This window comes from Pongo pygmaeus, chromosome 9, assembly GCF_028885625.2.
Source record: "Pongo pygmaeus isolate AG05252 chromosome 9, NHGRI_mPonPyg2-v2.0_pri, whole genome shotgun sequence".
NCBI classification, from domain to species: Eukaryota; Metazoa; Chordata; class Mammalia; order Primates; family Hominidae; genus Pongo; species Pongo pygmaeus.
In genome coordinates, this window is record NC_072382.2 from 86669901 (window position 1) to 86695036 (window position 25136).

Here is a 25136-nt window from a genome sequence, read left to right on the forward strand (position 1 = left end):
AACCTGCACATTGTGCACATGTACCATAAAACCTAAAATATAATAATAAGAAAGAAAGAAAGAAAGAAAACATGATTATGTCCTTTGCAGGAACATGGATGGAGCACTGGAGGCCATTACCTTTAGCAAACCAATGCAGGAACAGAAAACCAAACATTGCATGTTCTCACTTATAAGTGAGAGATAAATGATGAGAACACATGGATACATAGAGGGAATAGCACACAATGGGGCCCTTTGAAGGGTGAAGGGTAGGAGGAGGGAGAGAATAAGGAAAAATAACTAATGGGTACTTGGCTTAATACCCAGGTGATGAAATAATCTGTACAACAAATCCCCATGATACAAGTTTACCTATCTAACAAACCTGCACATGTATCCTCGAAATCAAAATAAAAGTTAAATTAAAAAAAATAGAGAGACCTGAGGACTTAGCCTAAGGTGCTTCTACATTTAGGTTAGAAGAAAAAAGTGAACAAAGTGGTATGTACAAGAAGATGGACACGATCAGGTATGTCAAGTGCTCCTGAAAATAAGAATTCACCAATGAAATTTGAAACATGGAGGTCTCTATAACCTTGTTAAGTATGTGCAAGCTTACTTGTACCTTGGGTGGAGAGTGAAGGACACAAAAGCATGATATGGGGTAGCTTCAGGAGAAAATAGGAGATGAAAAGGCATGAACTGTGAGGATAAATAACTTTTTTTTTGAGACAGAGTCTCACTCTGTTGCCCAGGCTGAAGAGCAATTGTGCAGTCTCAGCTCACTGTAACCTCTGCCTCCTGAGTTCAAGCAATCCACCCACCTCAGCCTCCCAAAGTGCTGGGATTACAGGCATGAGCCACTGTGCCCAGCCATAAAGAACTTTGTATACATTTTGCTGTGAAGGGGTTCACAGAAATGGGAGAGAAGCCTGATATGGTTTGGCTGTGTCCCCACCCAAATCTCATCTTGAATTGTAACTCCCACAATTCCCACATGTTGTGGGAGGGACCCAGTGGGAGGTAATTGAATCATGGGGTTGGGTCTTTCTCATGATGTTCTCATGATAGTAAATAAGTCTCACAAGGTCTGATGGTTTTATAAAGAGGAGTCCCACTGCACACGCTCTCTCTCTTTGCCTGCCACCATCCACGTAAGATGTGACTTGCTCCTCCTTGCCTTCTGCCATAATTGTGAGGCCTCCCCAGCCACATGGAACTGTAAGTCCATTAAACCCTTTTTTCTTCCCAGTCTCAGGTATTTCTTTATCAGCAGCATAAAAACAGACTAATACAGGGCCACATGACAAGAACTGTGGCTTTACGTAGAAGAATGCATTCACTGCCAAATCATGGCCCAGAAGTAAGGCAGCCAGGAGAAGAAAGATCCCAACTTCCCTTTCCTCCCACTCACTAATGACCCACTAGTACCTTGCATTGGCCAAACTCAAACAGAAGTCAGAGGACAACAGAAGACAAGGTAAAGGGAGATGATAGATGAAGAGAATGGATTTTAAAGATGACAATAGTAGCAAACACTTATTCAGCATTTATTATGTGCTAGGCACTGTGAGAAATGCAATACACATATTATTTTTCCGGACAGCAATCTTATGAGGTGAATACTTTTATTATCATCCCCATTTTACAGAAAGCAAAACTGGGGCACGGAATGGCTATAAAACTTTCCTAAAATCATACAACTTGCAAGTGGCAGAGGAGCCAGAACACAAACCCAGGCAATCTGGCTCCAGAATCCATACTCTTAACCCTTACACCAAACTGTTTAACAGAAGATGTTTGTGTGCTAATGAAATAATTAAATAGGAAAATAAAAATTAATTTCAAATAGAGGAAGAATAATATTCTTTGAGTAAATAAGAAGTCAGGACATAACCTGCCATGGATCTTCTCCATTTGTCCTTAAAGATTATGTTTCTTCCGTTATCCACCCTGTTCTGTGCCCCAGGAGGCTGACCTCAACAGACTGTATCATCTAGCTCCCTTATCCTCTGGCTTCCAATTGGGGTCCACTAATGGGAGGCACCAGCAGGAAATCAGGGATGGGAAGAAATAGGGGTTGGGATGTTCATTCCCCCAGCTCTCTTCTTACTGGGCCCTGATTTAGCAGTGGCTGTGCTCCTCTTCCTAAAGCCATAGCTTCTGTCAGGCAGCCCCTTCAATAATACTGTACTGTGTTACAGTAACAGCTCGCTCTCCATGCTCCTTAAGCAGTCTCACTGTTCCTAGCCCACCAGTGCTTCCATCCCTGGTTGGCTCTCTTAACTCTGCTCATACCTTTGTAATAGATCTTTCACTTAAATCTCTTTGAGAAGGCCTTCTCTGGCCGGGCACAGGGGCTCATGCCTGTAATCCTAGCACTTTCAGAGGCCGAGGCAGGCAGATTGCCTGCACTCAGTTCGAGACCAGCCTGGGCAACATGGTGAAACCCCATCTCTACTAAAATAAAAATAAAAAAAAAAATTAGCTGGGCATGGTGGCGTGAACCTGTAGTCCTAGCTACTCGGGAGGCTGAGGCAGGAGAATTGCTTGAACCTGGGAGGTGGAGGTTGCAGTGAGCTGAGATGGTGCCACTGCACTCCAGCCTGGTGACAGAGTGAGATTCCATCTCAAAAAAAACCAAAAACAACAAAAAAAAGAGAAGGCCTTCTCTTACCTGCTAGGACTATGACTGATATTCTAACCAAGTGGAGCATTTGACAGATAAGAGGAGAGACTGTTTGTTCACTTTAATGAAAGGGAAGGCAGAGTATATGGATGCAGATGTAGGTAAGATGGTAGATTAAGTGGTGAGACGATGAGAAAGTTCTCTTTTGTTTGTTTTTATTGTCTCAATAAAATAAGAAGAAAGGTCAGCAGCTAATGTTGAAGAAGGTGAGGTATATTGCATTTGAGGAGAAAGAATGTTTGAAAATGTTCCCTGGGAGAACAAGAAAGTGGACTATCTGAGAAGTATAATAGGTGTTTGGTCATAAATCTAAAGCAAAAACAGTTAACAGTATTTCTTCAGCTATATTTGTCTGCCTTGATGTAGGCACAGAGGAGACAGACACAGGTTGATGAAGAGGCTGATTTCTGCCCCCCAGTGAAGACAAAAACAAAGAAATTGAAGCTGCATGCAAATTGAGTAATCACAGTAATGAACCATGTATTCTAAGTTTGGTGAGGTAGGACATGAAGACTTATGGTAGCTAACAAGCATGAAAATGTGTAGAGCCAATGATTTATTAGTAGTTGTGGGATCAAACAATGATTGATATGGGAAGTATAGAAATGAACTGGGTCAATAAGAGGAAGTGATAAGTGGTGGTCAGAGAGTGGGATGTTTTAAAGTGAGATGTTAGAGCCTATTAATAATAGTAAGATATAGCATAAAACATAAGAGTGGGTGGCTAAGATGCTGTGGAGGAAGAAATTATTGCTGGATAGGCGATCAAGGAACAGATCCAAAAACTACATAATCCACAAAGACAAAATAACGATGATAATCCAAATTTGAGACTATAAAATCATGTAGAATATTAGTGTCCAGGCTGGGCACGGTGGCTTATTCCTGTAATCCCAGTACCTTGGGAGGCCGAGGCAGGTGGATCACTTGAGGTCAGGAGTTCAAGACCAGCCTGGGCAACATGGCGAAACCCCCATCTCTACAAAAAAAAAAAACCTCGTGCAGCAACTATTTCTGAAGCACAAGGCTTATTTTGGAAATTATTTTTGAATAACTTTTTTTTCAAAACTCAAGGCTTTGCTGAAAGTATTTAATATGCAGTATAATTTGTTTCTGTGCGTTTTAAACTTTTAGGGACTCATGATTAAGGCATTTTGTAAGGACTGGCATACCCTCTGGAGTTTGCTGGCTCCAGGTACATTAGATGATTCAATTTGCAAATATATATTCCTGAAAAGAGAGTTCTAACCTTATGATTTTGTGAAGGCTTATTGTTTTGACAGTACACTAGAAACTGAATATCAGCTAGAACCTGGGGAATTAAGAATTAGAAACCAGGGAGAAAATACATATATATATATAAATAAAATATATGTGATGTGTGTGTGTGTATATATATATGTTTTGTTTGTTTTTAAACAGGCTGTTTTTAAACACTCTGTTGCCCAGGCGGGAGTGCAGTGGTGTGATCAGAGCTCACTGTAGCCTCAACCTCCCAAGCTCAAGGAATCCTCCCACCTCAGCCTCCCAAGAAGTTAGAACAACACACATGCACCACCATGACCAGCTTTTGGTTGTTGTTGTTCTTGTTGTTGTTGTTGTTGAGACAAGGTCTCACAATGTTACCCAGGCTGGTCTTAAACTCCTGGCCTCAAGTGATCCTCCCACCTCAGCCTCTCAAAGTGCTGAGATTAGAGGTGTGAACCACCATGCCTGGCCTGAAATATATTTTATATGGTATATCTGTAGGTTATTACTGAAATGTTTGGAATTCCTAACACAGTCTGAGAAGTTCTGTGGCTTCTGAGCAGAGAGATCTTTCTGATGTAAAAGTGAAATGTTTCCTTAAGAAACTCTTAGGACTGGCCCTTGTAGATGAATACTCCTCATTCTCTACCTCTTCTGTCTTTTGCTAAGAGCCAGAACTAACAGGATAAAGGAGAAGACTTTCCAATGAGATACTCATGAGATACTTTCTCTTCCACTGCTCTTTCTTTTGGTTGGTCCTTTTAGTCAATACTCAATACCAAATTGGAAAGGATTATAAAGGTGAAAACCAGCATTGAGATCTACATGCCTCAGTGTATTGGGGTCACAAATATAAGTTGCGTCACACCACATATCTGCAAAGAAAATGTTGTTTTTTAATGTGTTTATGATTTTTTTAGATGCTTCACAAGCTCTCAACCCCTGGTTAATTGGGAAAAGTAACCATCTAATCCGGTTTATTTTTTTCTAATTTTAATTTTTATTTTTATTTCAATAGTTTTAGAGAAACAGGTGGGGTTTACTCCGTGGAAAAGTAACTTAGTGGTGATTTCCAAGATTTTGGTGCACCCATCACCTAAGCAGTATACTTGGGTATACTGTACCCAATGTGTAGTCTTTTATCCTTCACCCTCTGCCCTCTTGATGCCTCTGCATCCTTATAGCTTAGTTCCCACTTATAAATGATAACATACGATGTTTGGTTTTCCATTCCTGAGTTACTTCACTTAGAATAATGGTCTCCAACCCCATCCAGGTTACTGTGAATGCCATTATTTCATTCCTTTTATGGCTGAGTAGTATTCCATGGTGTGTGTGTCTGTGTGTATCACATTTTCTTTATCCACTCATTGGTTGATGGGCATTTAGGCTGGTTCACAGTTTTGCAATTATAAATTGTGCTGCTATAGATATGCATGTGCAAGTGTCTTTTTCATATAATGACATCTTTTCCTCTAGGTAGATAACCAGTAGTGGGATTGCTGGATCAAATGATAGTTCTACTTTTAGTTCTTTAAGGAATATTCATACTGTTTTCCATAATGATTGTACTAGTCTACATCCCCACCAGCAGTGTAAAACTGTTTCCCTTTTCACCACATCCATGCCAACATCTGTTATTTTTTAAATATGGCCATTCTTGCAGTAGTAAGGTGGTATCTCATTGTGGTTTTGATTTGCATTTCCCTGATCATTACTGATGTTGAGCATTTTCTCATATGTTTGTTGGTCTTTTCTATATCTTCTTTTGAGAATTATCTATTCATATCCTTAGCCCACCTTTTGATGGGATTATTTGTCTTCTTCTTGCTGATTTGTTTGCATTCCTTGTAGATTTTGGATATTAGTCCTTTGCTGAATGTATAGATTGCAAAGATTTTCTCTCACTCTGTGGGTTGTCTGTTTACTCTGCTGATTATTTCTTTTGCTATGCAGAAGCTTTTTAGTTTAATTAAGTTCCATCTATTTATCTTTGTTTTTGTTGCTTTTGCTTTTGGGTTCTTGGTCATGAGGTCTTTGCCTAAGTCAATGTCTAGAAGGGTTTTTCCAATGTTATCATCTAGAATTTTTATGGTTTCAGGTCTTAGATTGAAGTCTTTGATCCACCTTGAGTAGATTTTTATATACGATGAGAGATGAGGATCCAGTTTCATTCTTCTACATGTGGCTTGCTGATTATCCCAGAACCATTTGTTGAATAGGGTGTCCTTTCCCCACTTTATGTTGTTGTCGGGTTTGTCAAAGATCAGTTGACTGTAAGTATTTGGCTTTATTTCTGGGTTCTCTATTCTGTTCCATTGGTCTATATGAGGCCTATCTAACTTTTTAATTCCAATTTGGATGTCCTTTCTTTTTTCTCTTGTCTGATTGCTCTAAGTAGGACTTCCAAAACTATGTTGACTAGAAGTGGTGGAAATGGGCATCCTTGTCTTGTTTCAGTTCTCAAGGGGAGTGCTTTCAACTTTTCCCCATTCAGTATAATGTTTGCTGTTGATTTGTCATACATGGTTTTTATTACCTTAAGGTATGTCCCTTCTGTGCTGATTTTGCTGAGAGTTTTAATCATAAATGAGTGCTGGATTTTGTCAGATGCTTTTTCTCCATCTATTGAGATGATCATGTGATTTTTGTTTTTAATTCTGTTTATGTGATATATCACAGTTTGTTTTTTTTTTCCTAAGATGAAGTCTCGCTCTGTCATCCAGGCTGGAGTGCAGTGGCATGATCTTGGCTCACTGCAACCTCTGCCTCCCAGGTTCAAGCTATTCTCCTGCCTCAGCCTCTGGAGTAGCTGGGACTACAGTTGTGCACCACAATGCCTGGCTAATTTTTTTGTATATGTTTTTTGTAGTGACAGGTTTTTGCCATGTTGCCCAGGCTGGTCATGAACTCCCGACCTCATGATCCACCATCTCAGCCTCTCAAAGTGCTGGGATTACAGGCATGAGCCACCACACCCAGCCTGTATCACATTTATTGACTTGCAGATGTTAAACTGTCCCTGCATCCTGGTATGAAAACCACTTGATTATGGTGTATGATCCATTTGATATGCTCTTGGATATTGTTAGCTAGTATTTTGTGAAGGATTTTTGCATCTATGTTCGTCAGGGATATTGGTCTGTAGTTTTCTTTTTTTGTTATGTCCTTTCTGGGTTTTGGTAAATCCCAGAATGATTTAGGGAGGATTCCCTCTTTCTCTATCTTTTGGAATAGTGTCAATAGGACTGGTACCAATTCTTTGAGTGTCTGATAGAATTCAGCTGTGAGGCCATCTGGTCCTGGACATTTTTTTGTTGGTAACTTTTTAATTACCCTTTCAATCTCGCTGCTTGTTATTGGTCTGTTTAGAGTTTCTATTTATTCCTGATTTAATCTAGAAGGGTTGTATATTTCTTGGAATTTATCCATCTCCTCCACATTTTCTAGTTTGTCCACATAACAGTGTTCATAACAGTCTTGAATGATCTTTTGTATTTCTGTGGTATCAGTTGTAATAGCTCCCATTTCGTTTCTAATTGAGCTCATTTGGATCTTCTCTCTTCCTTTCTCGGTTAGTCTCACAGTCTATCAATTTTGTTTATCTTTCAAATAACCAGCTTTTTGTTTCATTTCTCTTTAGTGTTTTTTTGTTTTGATTTCATTTAGTTCTGCTCTGATCTTTGTTACTTCTTTTTTCTGTTAGGTTTGGGTCGGTTTTTCTTTGTTTCTCTAGTTCCTTCAGGTGTGACCTTAGATTGCCTATTTATGCTCTTTCAGACTTTTTGATGTAAGCATTTAATGCTATGAACTTTCCTCATAGCACTGCTTTTGCTGTGTCCCAGAGGTTTTGACAAGCTGTATCACTATTATTGTTCAGTTCAAAGAATTTTTTAATTTCCATCTTGATTTCATTGTTGACCCAAAGATCATTCAGGGGCAGATTCTTGAATTTCCATGTATTTGTATAGTTTTGAGGGTTCCTTTTGGAGTTAATTTCCAATTTTATTTCACTGTGGTCTGAGAGGGTACTTGATATAATTTTGATTTTCTTAAATTAATATTGAGACTTGTTTTGTGGCCTATCCTATGGTCTATCTTGGAGAATGTTCCATGTGCTGATGAGTAGAATGTATATTCTGCGGTTTTGGGGTAAAATGTTCTGTAAATATTTGTTAAGTCCATTTGTTCTGGGTATAGTTTAAATCCATTGTTTCCTTGTTGACTTTCTGTCTTGATGACCTCTCTAGTGCTGTCAGTGAAGTATTGAAGTCCCCCACTATTATTGTGTTGCCATCTGTCTCATTTCTTAGGTCTACTAATAATTATTTTATAAATTTGGGAGCTCCAATGTTAGGTGCATATATATTTAGGATTATGATATATTTTCTTGTTGGATGGATCTTTTTATCCTTACATAATGTCTCGCTTTGTCTTTTTCAACTGTTGTTGTTTTAAAGTCTGTTTTGTCTGATATAAGAATAGCTACTCCTGCTCACTTTTGGTTTCCATTTTCATGGGGTATCTTTTTCCACCCCATTACCTTAAGTGAGTTCTTATGCGTTAGGTGAATCTCTTGAAGAGAGCAGATACTTGGTGGGTAGATTTTTATCCATTCTGCCATTCTGTATTTTTTAAGTGGAGCATTTAGGTCATTTACATTCAACATAAGTACTGAGATGTGAGGTACTGTTTTATTCATCGTGCTAGTTGTTGCCTGAACATCTTGGGTTTTTTCTTTGTGTTAGTGTTTAATAGACCCTGTGAGATTTATGCTTTAAGGAGGTTCTATTTTGGTGTATTTCGAGGTTTTGTTTCAGGATTTAGATCTCCTTTTAGCATTTCTTGTGGTGCTGACTTGTTAGTGATGAATTCTCTCAATATTTGTTTGTCTGAAAAATGACCTTATCTCTCCTTCATTTATGAAGCTCAGTTTTGCTGGATACAAAATTCTTGACTGAAATTTACTGTGTTTGAGGGGGCTAAGGATAGGACCCCAATCCCTTCTGGCTTATAGGGTTTCTGCTGAGAAATCTGCTGTTAATCTGATAGGTTTTCATTTATAGGTTACCTGATGCTTTTGCCTCACAGCTCTTGAGATTCTTTCCTTTGTTCTTGACTTTATATAACCTGATGACTATGTGACTGGGTGATGATATTTTTGTGATGAATTTACCCGGTGTTTTTTGAGCTTCTTGTATTTGGATGTTTAGATCTCTGGTAAGGCCAGGCAAGGTTTCCTCAATTATGTTTTCCAAACTTTTAGATTTCTCTTCTTCCTCAGGAACACCAATTATTCTTAGGTTTGGTTAAGATAATCACAAATTTCTTGGAGGCCTTGTTTATATTTTTTTCTTTGTCTTTTTTGGATTAGGTTACTTTGAAAGCCTTGTCTTCAAGCTCTGACATTCTTTTTCCTACTCGTTCAATATTATTGTTGAAACTTTCTGGTGCATTCTGTATTTCTCTAAGCACGTCTTTCACTTCCAGAAGTTGTGATTGTTTTTTCTTTATGATATCTATTTCTCTGAAGCATTTTTCATCCATATCCTGTATTGTTTTTTAAATTTGCTTAAATTGGTTTTCCCCTTTCTCTGGTATCTCCTTGAGTAACTTAATTATCAACTTTCTAAATTCTTTACCTGGCAATTCAGAGATTTTTTTTTATTATTGGTTTGAATCAATTGCTATGAAGCTAGTGTGGTCTCTTGGGGTGTTGTAAAACCTCATCTTGTCGTATTTTCTGATTTCTTCTCATTTGGGTAGACTATTTCAGTGGAAAAATCTGGAACTCAAGCGCTGCTATTTAGATTCTTTTGTCCCATGGGGTGGTCCCTTGATGTGATACACTGCCCCTTCCCCTAGGGATGAGGCTTGCTGCGAGCCAGACTGCAGTGACTGTTATTGCTCTTCTGAGTCTAGCCACCGAGTAGGGCTACCAGGCTCCGAGCTAGTGCTGGGGAATGTCTACAAAGAGTCCTGTGATGCGATCCATCTTCAGGTCTCCCAGTCATGGATACCAGCGCCTGCTCTGTTGGAGGTGGCAGGGGAGTGAAATAGACTCTGTGAGAGTCCTTGGGTGTAGATATGTTTAGTGTGCTGGCTTTCTCAAATGCTGGTTATGCTAGCAGTGACATTGTCACGTGGACAGATTTAGGACCACCAGTTAGCCAGGATGTTGCAGTGTACATGGAATTAGCTGTTGTTTTCCTCTTCCTTGGAGCAGGGTTATTCTGTCATTGAGTTGCTGCAATGTCCTGAGTTGGTCAGACTACAGCCAGAAGGTGGTGTTTTCAAGAGAGCACCAGCTGTGATAGAAGAGGGGGGATATAAGCTTGCCCTAAGTTGACCAAGATAAGCGTTCAGGTTTATCAAGTAATGGGTGGGGTCATAAAGCTCCCAAGAGTTTCTTTCTTTCATGATCCACTACTGGGTATAGAGAAATACTATCAAGTCAGGGCAGGGTTAGGCAGATCTGAGCTCAGACTCTCCTTGGGTGGGGCTTGGTGCAGCCACTGTGGGGGTGTGGGAGGGGTGGTTCTCGGGTTAAATTCCAAAGGGGATTATGGCTGCCTCTGTCGCCAGGAAAGTGAGGGAAAGCCACTAGCGATAGGCCCCACCCAGCTTTTACCCAGTTGGTGAGGCCTGTCTCACTCCCGCTGTACCGTCTAACACCTCTGAGTTTGTCTCCAGGCAGCCTGCACATGGGACTCAGACCTAGCCCCACGTTATAAGTTTCCCAGCTGAGAAAGCAAGCAGGGCTTTCAGGTTACACCCCTCCCCATCTGCCCACATTGTCCCCCGTGACTCCTCCTCTCCTTTATGCCGCAGTTCCTGCTTGCCCCCACATTCCGCTCAAGAGAGTTTGTGCCCAGTCAAAATTATTATAAAAATCACAATTACTTTTGCGTAGTATCTAAACATTTTTTAATATAGTATAATAATATGAATTTGACCAGCTTAAGAAACTTCTTATGATTTTAACTGTTTAATCCAAATAACCATTTATTTCAAAGGACTCATCACCATTATACTTATTTAATATCTTACTTGTTTAATGTAGTAGACAATGAGCTCCATGAAAACAAGGTATACATCTCTCTCATCACTAAAACCCCAGAGCCTAATGTGGTGTCTCTTTGATAGTGGGAGATCAAATGTATCTTTTCAAATGAAAGAAATTTAATGAAGAACAGTTCATTCCATGTCAGATTTGACTGAATTAGAACTGGTCCCTGCATTCAAGAAGCTCACAGTCTGCTGAGGGAGACCAACATGTAATCAATAAACAATAGTACAATATAATAAGTGCTGTGCCAGAAATATAAACAAATACCATAGAAACATAAGGGAAGAAGTGATTAATTCTGCTTAAAGGTAGAAAATATTAAGAAGTTTTTGACCAAGTAATAAATACTCATTTCCTTGGGATGGATGTTTATACTAAGAAATAATGTCTATATCACATTCTATTAACGTGATTAGTTCTACAGTTCAATAAAACATATTCTATATTGAAAAAGTTTTTTAGATATTACTACGCTATTTCAGGACACTTGAAATGGCTTATTCCTAAAATAATCTTTTAGAATCTTTTTTTATATTCATTTTAAATTCATTTAGAATCTTTTTTTATATTCAGGGAATTCATGAATTCCCTGAAAGTAGTTCAACAACAAAAAGTGAAATTCAAGGCTATAATATTAATAATAGTAGTTTGCTTGCTATAGGAAAACGTAGATGAGAAAGCCTATTGCTTTTTTGCCAGCTACCACATATTAGTTACAGTGATCATCACCAAATTTTCACTTATTATGTACTTAACAGAAATCACCAGATCCTTTCATGCTCCCAACAAAAGCTTTGGGGTTTCACTATCTCACTATATAGGAAAATCTCATATGCACTCAAAATAAAAGATTTTTTTCCTATATTAGCTACAGCACAAATAATAGCATCCTTCATTTAGAAACAACCAGCCTCATACTCATCTGAAGCACATAAATTTAGTTAAATGGTGCCATCTGGTGACATAAATCTTGGAGTAAATATAAAAATCCAGAGTCAGAGTCCAGAATGATATCCAACCCTCTTGATGGCATCCAACCCAAAGTGTCTAATTTAACTTAAGAAATACTTGATCCTGCCTGACATGAAACACACAAATAATCACACTCAGTATATGGCCATTTAACAAAGGGAATTATAACAATTGTTTAAGCCACATTTTATGCTCACCGCTCTTGTTTCTCAAGTCTTTGGAAGAGACTTGCATCTAACAGGATGCCCTATACAACTCCTAGAAGACATTTTAAAAGCATAAATATCAAGGACATTTTGAATCCCTGTTCCAGGCAGATCCATTTCCTCACTCCCCTTTGAACGTACATCAATGTGTATAATTTTCAACACTTCAAAATGTCACTTCCTTAAGAAAACTGTCGACCAGGCGTGGTGGCTCACACCTGTAATCCCAGCGCTTTGGGAGGCCAAGACAGGCAAATCACAAGCTCAGGAGTTCAAGACCAGCCTGGTCAATATGCTGAAACCCCGTCTCTACTAAAAAAAATACAAAAATTAGCTGGGCATGGTGGCACATGCCTGTAGTCCCAGTTACTCAGGAGGCTGAGGCAGAAGAATCCCTTGAACGGGAGGTGGAGGTTGCAGTGAGCCAAAGATCAAGCTACTGCACTCCAGCCTGGGTGACAGAGCTAGACTTCATCTCAAAAAAAAAAAGAAAGCTGTCCCTGTTTCTACTGTTAAGGTTAAGCCTCTTACTCATAGCAAACTCTACTTCTTTGTATATAACTCTTGACGAAATTTTGTTTAATGCTTGTCTCCCCAGTGTGTATCATAGTGTTTGGCAAAGTGAACAAATTAATGTGTGAATGGATGGTGAAAACATCCTTCTCTACTCTCTCTTCTAATGCAAATCCTAATAGTAACAAGGCTCAACTCAAGTTTACATTTTATATAAAACCTTCCCTAGCAACAACAATGTACAATAAGCCCGTGCTTCTCCTATGCCATTTTGGTCTAGCCCCAAAAATTTAGTCCTCCACTATATGATGTCTTCTACTGTTTTTCATGTACATAAATATTACTTTCTTAATTGACCTTAAGCTCCTTACGTGTAGGCATCTGGTCTTAATAGCATCCATCTGCATAAGTCTATGTAAATAAGTAAACACTTCATAAATACTTTGATAGCTATTATTACTCAACTGCAATAACTAAAACACTTGTACTCTTTTTATTTAAATAAGTATTGTAAACAAATAAGTAGAAACATAATAGACCTTAGCAACTAAGAATTTCACGTTCACTGTTTTGAACAGTCAAGACTTATTTAAAGATCCATGATATGTAATTTGTTTGTTTCAACTGAAGCACATGCTTTGAGATTGTGAGTGGCAGCAAGCATTACCTAGTAAATGCCTCTCTCACATGGGCCAGCAACAACATATCAATATAGCTTTATCCATAGAGATACTTACTGTAACATAAAATTCTATCCATAGAATAATTATTGTAACATAAGTAGAAACTATCTTGTAACATAAATAGAAACTATCATTAATTATCCAAAGAGAAAAAAATCCTTTAAATGTTTTAGATATTCTATTGTAAGCCCGGGTGTGGTGCCTCATGCCTGTAACCCCAGCACTTTGGAATGCCAAGGTGAGAGGATCACTTAAGCCCAGGAGTTCAACACCAGCCTGGGCAAAATGGTGAAGTCTCCTTTCCACAAAAAAAAAATACAAAAATTAGCCAGGCATGACTGTGCACACCAGTAGTCCCAGGTACCAGGGAGGCTGAGGTGGGAGGATTGCTTGACCCCAGAAAGCGGAGGTTGCAGTGAGCCGAGACTACACCACTGCACTCTAGCCTGGGCAACAGACAAGACTGAGAAAAAAGAAAGAGAAGAAAAGAAAAAAGAAGGAAGGAAGGACAGAAGGAAAGAAAGGGAGGGAGGGAGGGAAGGAAAGAAAATAAAAAGAAAATTAAAAATAAAAAGATATGCTACTGTATTTTAAAAAGAAAATTGGACACCATAATGATGATTGTGAGTTTATGGATTACAAAGTACTCAAGATATGTCCCAGAATGATAATGGCTCATTATAGTTGTTAAAGATTAAATCAGATCCTATAAAACACAAGAAGGAAAAAAATGCCACTGTTATATTCTCCCAAGTTTAGTAATAATATTCACACACTGTTAATATATTACTTTCCTTGAATGGCCAAATACCTAACCATTTAGAACATAGGTTCTCAAATTTTAACATGCCTCAGAATCACCTGAAAGGATTAGTAAAGTACCATTTGCTGAGCCCTACTTCCAGAGTTTCTTATTCAGTCAGTAGATCTAGGGTGAGAACTAAGAATTTGCAATTCTAACCAAGTTCACAGGTGACTAGTGCTGTGGTCCAAGAACCACATCTTGAGAATCTGTGTTTTTGAAGATTACAGCCAGGTTGTTTCACCATTAATCTTTAAATGGGTTAACAAAAAAAGATATAAATAAACTAAAAGAATAATAAATACAGCCAAGTTGCTCCAAATTCACACAAGTGTAGGGGCCTTCACACCCACTATTTAAATAATACTTCACTTCCTTATGATCAGATGGCAAAAAATACACATTATGATTAATAATTAAGACCAAAATAGCCATGATATTTTCAAAGAGATGTTATTTTGAAATAAAATTTTTACATTAGAATTACTATCAGGAAAATATGTAGGGTTTTTTTTACTCAAACTAAAACTCTTATACATATTTATTTTATAGACCTTTTACCATCATTATAATTGAATAATAATTAATTGTGTATTTAATGTCTCTTTTCCCCTACTTGTCCATAAAGGTATTGACTGTCCTCTATAGCTTACTGTTGTATCCCTATTGCATAGCACAATGTCCAACACATAACTGGTATTTTTAAAAGAAGTGTTGATAAACGAACAAAAATCTATTAAAAGTCTATTATAATTATGAAAGGTCCACATTATGGGGATAATAAAAAGGGGCAGAAGTATATTCAATTTACCATAAGGCAATGTGGTAAGTGCTTTTTAGTAATATGAACAAAATGCTATGAGACACAATGAAAGGGCTAGTTAAAGCTGCCAGTAAGTAGGAATGTGTTAGAAGGCTTCAACAAAGAGATGATAAATCCCAATATGTAATACATCTGCTGTATCAGCCCTATTGCTAGTAATCTCAAAAATCCACAAGGTTCTCTGTTAAGATTTACAGAAATGAAATGTACTCTATTCTAACACAAAGTCTAACGTGAGGTTTAACTGCCTCCATTAAATAAGATAAGCCCTTTTCTAAGATTTTGCCACTGGTAGAGTTTTTTAAAAGTATCATTTACTGCTTGTTCTCCTCTAATTTCCCTCAAATTCCTCTCCCAAAAATTCCCCCTCACACACTGGGAAGAAATATAAGGCAATAAGTTAGATAAACAAGGCTAATATGATTTTAGAAGGGGTTGAAATCTGTGAAATATATCTATAGTTATTTCCATACTTTATAAGTAATGACTAAAGAATAACACATAATTTTCAATAAGTTACAAAAAACATTTGTGTTACATATCTAAAATTTAACTAACCCATAATATTATTTATTTAAAGTCTTCAAAAACAATTATGGTGGTAATATAGCTCTTTAAAAATTAAAAGTCAATTTAGAAGTACAAAAATAATTTTTAAAAATGATTCAAGGCCGAGCGCAGTGGTGCATGCCTGTAATCCCAGCACTTTCGGAAGCCAAGGCCGGCAGATCACAAGGTCAGGAGTTCGAGACTAGTCTGACCAACATGGTTAAAGCCCATCTCTACCAAAAATTAAAAAATTAGCCAGGAGTGGTGATGCACGCCTGTAATCCCATCTACTCAGGAGGCTGAGGCAGGAGAATTGCTTGAACCAGGAGGCAGAAGTTGCAGTGAGCTGATATTGCACCACTGCACTCCAGCCTGGGCAACAGAGTGAGACTCTGTCTCAAAAAAAAAAGATTAATCTTGCTTCTTTATCGCCTAACTGAAGAATAAATAACCTAATAAAAGTGCCTTGAAAATCTTAATGTTTTATATATTCTAAATAAAAGAGGTTTACATATTCTAAATTAATTTGTAAAATATCACAGAATTCCAATTCCATCTAAATGTGCAGCTTCTAGTATATTGCCATTTTAGGTTTGTTTTGTTTTGGTACATTAATGAGCACTGATTATTATTATTTTATTTAGCTATTCTAAACAAAGAGACATAAATTAATCATAAAATATTATGGAATTCCAATTCTCTTATATTCAAAATCTGGAAAGTGTTGATGCTGTAATCATCTTAAAACTTTATTCATTTGGATAAATGTTTCCTTAGTATTACCACAAGATGTCACCCTAAGCCTAGCATCTAAATGTGCAGCATCTAGCATATTGCTGTTTCAGGTTTTTTTTTACTTTTTGCATTTGGTTTGGGCAGACTAATGAACACCAATTTCTGTCTTTCAAAAAATTAAAGTGACTTTTTCTACTCTCAGTTATTGGCAAATAAAAAATCAAAACAAATAATACAGGGACTCTAAAAGAAAGGAGGAAGAAAGTTAATCAAACAGTTCATTCTCCATGCTTATCAGGTATCTTTTTACTTACCATAAAAGCAATGTATCTAACCATTGAATTTTATATGATTTTACTTTATTTTTTAAAATATCAAAAATTAATAAATGTTACTTTTATAATCAAAGTTATGTTACAAAATACCAGTCACAGTTATGTACACAGAATTCCTCAAAGAATATACCATCTAAAACATGCTAGTATTTTTTTAAGCATATGATGAAGGACCACAAAAGGACGACATTATTCATTTTATGGTGATGCTTTTCAGCTGGGGGCAGTGGCTCAAGCCTATAATCCAAATACTTTGGGAGGTTGAGGTGGGAGGATCACTTGAGCCCAGGAGTTCAAGACCAGCCTGGGAAACATAGCGAGACCCTATCTCTACTAAGAATTGAAAAATAAAGGCCAGGTGTAGTGGTTCACGCATGTAATCCCAGCACTTTGGGAGGCAGAGGTGGGTGGATCATGAGGTCAGGAAATCAAGACCATCCTGGTCAACATGGTGAAATCCCATCTCTACAAAAAATACAAAAAATTAGCCAGGTGTGGCAGCACACACCTGTAATCCCAGCTACTCGGAAGGCTGAGGAAGCAGAATTGCTTGAACCCGGGAGGCAGAGGCTGCAGTGAGCCAAGATTGCGCCACTGCACTCCAGCCTGGGCAACACAGCTAGACTCCATCTCAAAAATAAATAAAACAAAATAAAATAGGGTGATGATTTTCATCTGTAGAGAGAGGGACTGATTTCCTTGTCACATGTAAATATTACAGCATGTTCTGCAGTAATAGTATTTTATTATCCATTTGTGTTTTCTACATGATGATTCCCTTCTATTTCTACAGCTAATGAGAGGCGCGCAAGGTACTATTTCAATGTGTTGGCTATGTATTGACCAGAACAATGGGTAAAACCGCTATCTTCCATTACTTGTAACAGGAAAAAAAAGGGTAGGATGGGGTGGAGGAGTTAATTCAAACAGAATGCAAATTATAGACCATAACAATGCCCTATATTTCAATGGCTCCCTACCTATCCTTTACAAAGATATAAATCTTCTCTAGGATGCACAAGTCTACATGGCTTTTCTTCTTTTGTGTCCTTAAAGAAAACGCACAGTGAGACCACTCAAACATTCAATAATAATAGATTACTGATCAGTACATAGGTGCCCACATTGAATTCAATAGAAAATTATGTTTTGTTGTATAATGTTGCTCTATTGTTTGCACTCTGGTTTATCCTAAAATGACTTTTAAAGACCAGCCAAAGTAAATCTGTCCATTCAAAGCTGGGCACTGGGATTACTTACATAACAGCTTTTTACAGATTATTGTTGCCTCTAATTTTACTAGAGGAATTCAAACTACACTATTAGCATTAAGCCAAGATATTTATCATTCACTTAAAATAATGGCAAAATACAATTCTTTGTCACTCATTTGTCATTGTATTCCCTGGGTAATGGTGTTAACATTATCAAATGATTATATTATTAAAAATATAGTAGAGTTATCTAAATTATCCAACAATACCCTTTCTAAATCAAGTTCTCAAAAATGCAAACTCTCAAAAGACTTAGCCAGTCTTAAGTAAACACATCATACAAATCTGTTAAGATACACTGCCATTTAGTTAATGACCTTTTACTAATTATCAACTATTAATAAATCACTATTAATTTTAATCAAAAATTTGATGTTTAAAATTGTTGTCAAAAATATTACCTTTGTTGAATATAAGGTTTATTCAAATTCTGTAAGACTCCATTTAGAGTTTTTATTTAATACCAGCTAAGATGATTACAGTTGTGTCATTAATTCTTCCTAGCCACAATAAAATATTTTTTAAAAGTTAATCCACAGGCAAAATAATCCTGTAAAGCTTTACACTTCTATTTTTATTAAATAGACTGATTTTCAAATTTTCAAAATTGAATAATTTTTAAAATTACATTCAAACTATAAAGTTGGAGTTTTTATCAAAAAGTACACATATTTATAATAAAAACAAAGTATTTTCATAATTAAGCCTTATAAGTTCCTATTTTTTGATTTTATATCAATAATAACCAGTATGAAAAAGCAATGAAAATATCTAGCAGACTCAGTTATTTCTTTAAAATTATTTGAAATCAGTTATTTATTTAAATCCAGCAAAATATATTGTATAATTGAGTGGGTTTTTCACTGTTTAGTTAGTTGGGTTTTTTTTGGGAAAAGTATTTATTTATATATTTTGTTAATTTATTTTACTTCCTAAAATATGAAAAAATAATTAAAAGCTATTTGCACAAATATAAGAGATGTATATGCAAAAACATATATAAACAAACTATATCCTTAATTTTCTTTACAATCTTTAATAAATAGGAGAATAAACATAAGATTAAACATTATATGGTAAGCTTCATGACAAATTGGTAAGAATTCCAAAGCACTGAGATTTTCATCAATAAACTTTTCAATTCTGGATCATAAACTTTCCTAAGACAAGCAAGAAAGATGAAAAGATGTTTTTATTTTTGTTTTAAGAAGAGAGTAAAAGTGTAACTTTGATTCTAAGTAGAATGTGCACCATCATTTTTATGTTACACAATTCCTTCCCTGAAGGAAGACAACTTCCTTCGTTAGCATATTTGTCCTCAATGTTTTATAACAAACTACTCAGGGTTTTCTTCTGTGTAAACTTTTCTTCCTTTATGAAACATTCTTTCAATATTTATATCTTTCAATAACCTCTTTTTATTTATATTTTCAAACAATTCCTTTCTAAGTTAACCTTATATAAGAAAAAGGAAAACAAAAAACAAAATAAAACAAAACAAATCTTCCCTTCCAGTATTAAAGAAAATTATCCCAGTTTGAAACTTGGTTAACATCAGGTTCTTTGACCACATTATTCAAATTATCAAGCCCAATTCTGACCATTAAAATGATGAATAATTTTCATAATACATACCTAGCAAAGCTTGGAATAAGCTGCTCTTAAAGATACCCATCACCTTTTTAACCGCATTTTTCAACAGCTGCTCCTCTGGTTTCCTTAATTTTTTGCAGTATTCTTCCAGTAATGATAAAGCTCGGTCAGTATCTGAAAAACATGATATTATTATTATATCTTATGGTCTTAGCAAAATAGAAAGCTAACATTAAACTATTCTATAATTGTGTTCCTAATTTAATGACATGAAATAACTTAATAAGATAATCATAATTTCTATAAACTACCATATGAAATTAATAATTATACTCAATGGCCAGTTTCAACAATCCAGTTTTATTTCTATAGTCTTGTCTTCCAGAAGAATCCCTAACTGTAAAACAAAACAAAGAATTCAATCCTGGCCACGGTGTTCAAGTTAGATATAATTCTCTCTTGTCAGAGACACTTACCTTAAAATTGATTACTTCCTGCAAAATAATATCCAACTTCCTTAACATGACCTTTGAGGCCTCCCTCCCATGATCAAATATTTTCAGCCTTATTTCCCACTATATAGTCCACACTCTCCAAACACGCATACAGTGCCTAAGTCATACTGGATTACTTACTTTTCCCTTCCATTTTCCTCTACACACATGCATGTGCAGACACCCACACACATACACACACGCATGCACGTGCACACTTTCTCTCTCCCCACCTCTCTCTCTCTCTTTCTCTCTCTCTCTCTCTCTCTACTTTTTCTCACCTCTGTACTTTTCTTTGCTCCTACTGTTCCCTGTGCTGGTATTTCTTCCCCTATACCACTGTATATACCCCCTAGAATCAGTGTGCTATCTTGAAAAGGGGTTCTTGTTAGGTAAATCTGGGTATGACCCAGATCTTACTTACTAGCTGTGTGTGACCTTTAATAAGTTCCTTAACCTCTCAGCTTCAGTTTCTTCACAGGTGTCACGATTAAATTAGACAATATAGGCACAATCCCTAGCACAATGTCCAGCACACAGAAAATAATCAAGTAAGTCAACTGAACACCTACTTTCTCTTCATTTAGATCTAACTCAAATGCTCTCTCTTCCATAAAGCCATCTCTGACGGTTAAAATTAATCACCACTCCCTCTTCTTCTTAACCACTTTGCCTATATGAATTTGTCAGCAGTCTTAACCCATATCTTATTATTTTATGACTTATTGAATAATGTCTTCATCCTTCACAAGACAAAACATCCTTGAAAAAGTCACTAGAGTTATACAATCTTCGTGTTTAGGTGATAATTGTCTTTGAATTTTAAAAGCCCTCCTTCCCTTCCAATCTATCACTTTCAAAAAAGCCTAAATACCAATTATAATAACAATAGCTTATATTTATTTTATATTTCCTCCTTTCTCTTGAACCTTCCAACTCTTCTTCCTCATGGCCATTCTCAGCTGATGGTATTACTTCCTATTACATGGAAAATCAGAAGGCAGATTCCATAAGCTCCTAACATAACATCTACTGACTTACCTGTAACTGTACCCACATAGTCTGCCTTCCCTTATATTACTATGAATAAAGAATTTGTGTTTCTAAGGTCAACTCCTCTCTTGAGCACTGGAATCTATCCTCTCTTGCTTACTCAAGGAAATTGTTCCATTATCAATTGTATCCTTTTCCACTCAATCATCCCATCATTACTAAATCCAGCGGTCAATTATCAATCATCTCATTTGGCCCATAAGCATCATTTGATATTGTCACACTCTTGAAAACACTTTTTTCACTAGGCTTCCATGCAGGTGTGCTGGTAAATATTTAAAAACTAGTTCAGATAAAAAAGAAAACATGGGCACCTACACGCACATGAGTTTGTTATAATTTTACTGACACAAGGATGTATAGCAACCAGTCTACAAATAATAATAAGATATACAACCTTTAATTGTAAATTCCATTAGTCAGTTGATTCTCAATAATATTTTTATTGGTTTTTACCAAATTCTTGTATTCATAGCCAACTTACGGTTATAACTGATGAATAAGTAGTTTCAACATATATGTGGTTTGATTATGTTGTCATATTAATTAATAAAATGAAAATAAAACAAGAAAGATAGTTTTTGTGAAAACCTCACTCCTGTCAATTATGTTATTTGTTTCCTGAATCAGATAATAATTTTTGAATAGTGGACAAATATTTCCTCAATTTCTGTACTAATCTCAATGTAACAGTAACGGACACAAAATGCTTTCAACTTGCGCTTAAATTATTAACATTTACTTTATCACTTTCTTATCAGCAAAACAATAAATCAAGCCCAAATTTGTAGCATTTGCAATTTCCAAAGTCTAAATATTCCCACCGTGGCCAATTTCAAGCTACCAACATGATGTCTCTGAACATGGATCTGAGAAAAGATGCACAGCAGCATACCATTATGTAGCTTATCCACCGCACAGATACAATCAATGCAAATAACTCAAGAGCAGAGATGGTATCAAAATGAAAAATAATTAAGAATTGATGACTGTTGAGTATTTATTACTTTTTAATATAATTTAGTTAAGTTTAGGTGTAATTATTTTTGTTAGAGATGGGGTCTCCCTACATTGCCCAAGTTAGTCTTGAACTCCTGACCTCAAGCAATCCTCCCGCCTTCACCTCCCAAAGTGCTGGGATTACAGGCATGAGCCACCATGCCTGGCCCATAGTTTATGCATAATTTTTAAGTGGTTGCGTTTAACTTTTTTTTTTTTGAGATGGAGTCTCGCTCTGTTGCCCAGGCTAGAGTGCAGTGGCATGATCTCGGCTCACTGCAACCTCCGCCTCCCAGGTTCAAGCAATTCTCCTTCCTCAGCCTCCTGAGTAGCTGGGACTACAGGCACGTGCCACCACACCCAGCTATTTTGTGTATTTTTAGTACAGACAGGGTTTCACCACGTTGGCCAGGATGGTCTTGATCTCTTGACCTTGTGATCCACCCACCTCGGCCTCCCAAAGCACTGGGATTACATGTGTGAGCCACCGTGCCCGGCTTTAACATTTTTTAAATGGCTGTATTTTCTTGCAAATTTGCTGAAAATTTAATGATAAGCTCTTGCAAGCTGACATGAGCTGTCTCCAGCACACCATTATTTCCAGGGCAGCACTCTCTCCCAGATTGTCTTCCTACTTCATGGATGCCCTTTCTCAATCACATTTATTAGTTCCTCCTAATTTCTCAATGAGGGCTTAAGATGTTTAGAGTACCTCTAAACATGGTAAGACTTCTTTTCTTTAATCTTACTCGCTGGATAATCTTACCCAGTTTCCTTGATATTATCTAATTCCCTAGCTTTAAATATTATCAGCACCCTCAAGACTTCAAAATTTATATCTGTAGCTCAGAACTTTCCTCTGAATTCCAGACTCATATCCAACTGAATGCTCAACATTTCCATTTGGATGTCTAATAAGCCTCTCAAACTTCACTTGTCAAAACTGAACTCCAGATCTTATCCACCCACCCTCAATCTGCTTCTCCTCGAATGTATCTCCATCTTTCATCCTTCCAATTATTCAGGCCCAAATTCCTGAAGTCAGCATTCATTCTTTTCTCTAATTCTCTACATCTATCCATCAGTAAATCCTGTGGGCTCCAACATCAAATTATATGCAAAATCCCATCACTTCTCCCTACCTCCAGTACCACCACCCTGGCACAACCCATCATCATCTATCCCCTACATTACTGCAATAATGTTCTACTAGTTTACACGCTGTCACCTTTGCCCTCCTACAGTCTTTTCTCTTTTTTTTCTTTTTTCTTTCTGTCTTTGTTTGTTTGTTTTGTTTTTTGTTTTCTTTTAAGCAGGGTCTCTCTCTGTCACCCAGATGGGAGTGCAGTGGGGCAATCACTGCACATTTCAGCATCAACCTCCCAGGCTCCAGTGATCCTCCCGAATCATTTCTTGATTTCTGGTTTTTTTGTAGAGATGAGGTCTCACTATGTTGCCCAGGCTGGCCTATAGTCTTTTCTAAACACAATAGCCAACAATATCCTTTCAAGTCATCAACTAGATTACATCATTCCTCAACTCAAACCCTCCAGTGTCTCCCCATCCCACTCAGAGCAAAGGCCCACCTCTCTGACTTCAGCTCTTAGACCTCTCTTCTTGCTCAATCTACTACAACCACAGTATCTCTGCTCTTTCTCAAATATACCAAGAACTCTCCTATATCATGGCCTCTATACTTGTGATTCTGCCTATAACACTCTTCTCTCAGGTATCCATAAAGCTTGCTCCTTCACTTCTTTTATATCTCTGCTCATATACCATCTTAGTAGTAAGGCCTTCCCTAATACTCCTATATAACATAGCAAACTTCAAGCTTATCCCCTTGAAAGAAATGAGAATTTCAATTGGGCAATAAGAGATGGAGGAGGACATTGTGTAACTTGTGTTCTATCTAGTAAGATTAGAAATATAGAAATAAATCTGGATGAACAGAGAGCTCACTCCAATTTATATTAACAAAGAATGGTGATATAAATGTGTGCTAATATATTTGCATAAACTTTAATTTTTAAAAATGATTTCACACTTTACTTGTATAATGTTTTAACAACTCTGAATCAAGGACAAATATTTTAATCCCCATTTTGTCAACAATTAATCAGCAGTTTCCCCGAAATGATGGTGGCTCACTTTCTAACCCATCCCTACTCACTATTTACAAATATAAATAGTTACTTTACTTACCATTGTAGGTGATCAACAATACAGTAATTATACTATACCTCTCTCTGTACTTATATGTATCTGTGGGCTCTAATCATGTGATTACCTCTAGTGCCCAAAGCTTTAGTCTTTTTCATTTCCTCATTAAAGTCTGTCGACATTTTTTGGGAAACCTACTAAGTGCTGAGCACCTTTTTCTTTTCTCTTTTTTTTTAATACAATTATAACTAAAGCCTTTTTTTTAAGCTTCTGTGGCATTGTTGTAGGTATTACCTTAGTCGTTTATTCTTTTAAACAGCAATTCTTGGACAGGCACGGTGGCTCACACCTATAATTCCAGCACTTTGGGTGGCCGAGGTGGAAGGATGGCTTGAGGCCGGGAGTTCGAGACCAGCCTGGGCAACACAGCAAAACCCTTTCTCTACAACAAAATTTTTAAATTAGCCAGGTGTGGTGGTGCATGTCTGCACTCCCAGCTACTCAGAAGGCTGAGATGGGAGGATCATTTAAGCCCAGGAGTTTGAGGCTTCAGTGGGCCACCATCCTGCTACTGCACTCCAGCCTGGGCTACAGAGTGAGACCCTGTCTCTAAATAAATAAGTAAAATGCCCTGTCTCTAAGTAAATAAGTAAAATAAAGAGCAATTCTCAAAAATGTATTAACAATATTCCCACAATCACATCTACAAATATAATTAGATAAGTAAGGGGAATTTCACTCACTCATTTAGCATGTATTTATTCAATAACTATAAAGGGAAAATACTGTATTGATTCTAAACAGCTAGATGTTTTCTAAACCAGCAGAGCTTACTATGCCTCTCACCTCTGTAGGATAAAAATTTGACACATAAATGAAAATGCTAAAATATTTTTAAAAGGTCATATATAATCAAGTCTCTAAGTTAGGCTTTCACACACCAGCATCTAGGGC

The 25136-nt window shown here is 36.9% G+C and overlaps 1 protein-coding gene across 1 annotated transcript in view; it reads right to left on the bottom strand.

Moving 5' to 3' along the window:
• Positions 1-25136, bottom strand: part of DLG2 (discs large MAGUK scaffold protein 2) — a 2182864-nt gene that overhangs the window by 2133647 nt on the left and 24081 nt on the right. Inside the window, exon 2 of the mRNA XM_063671283.1 lies at positions 19516-19647. Coding sequence (XP_063527353.1) covers positions 19516-19647 — 132 coding nt within the window. The remainder of the gene's footprint in view (positions 1-19515; positions 19648-25136) is intronic.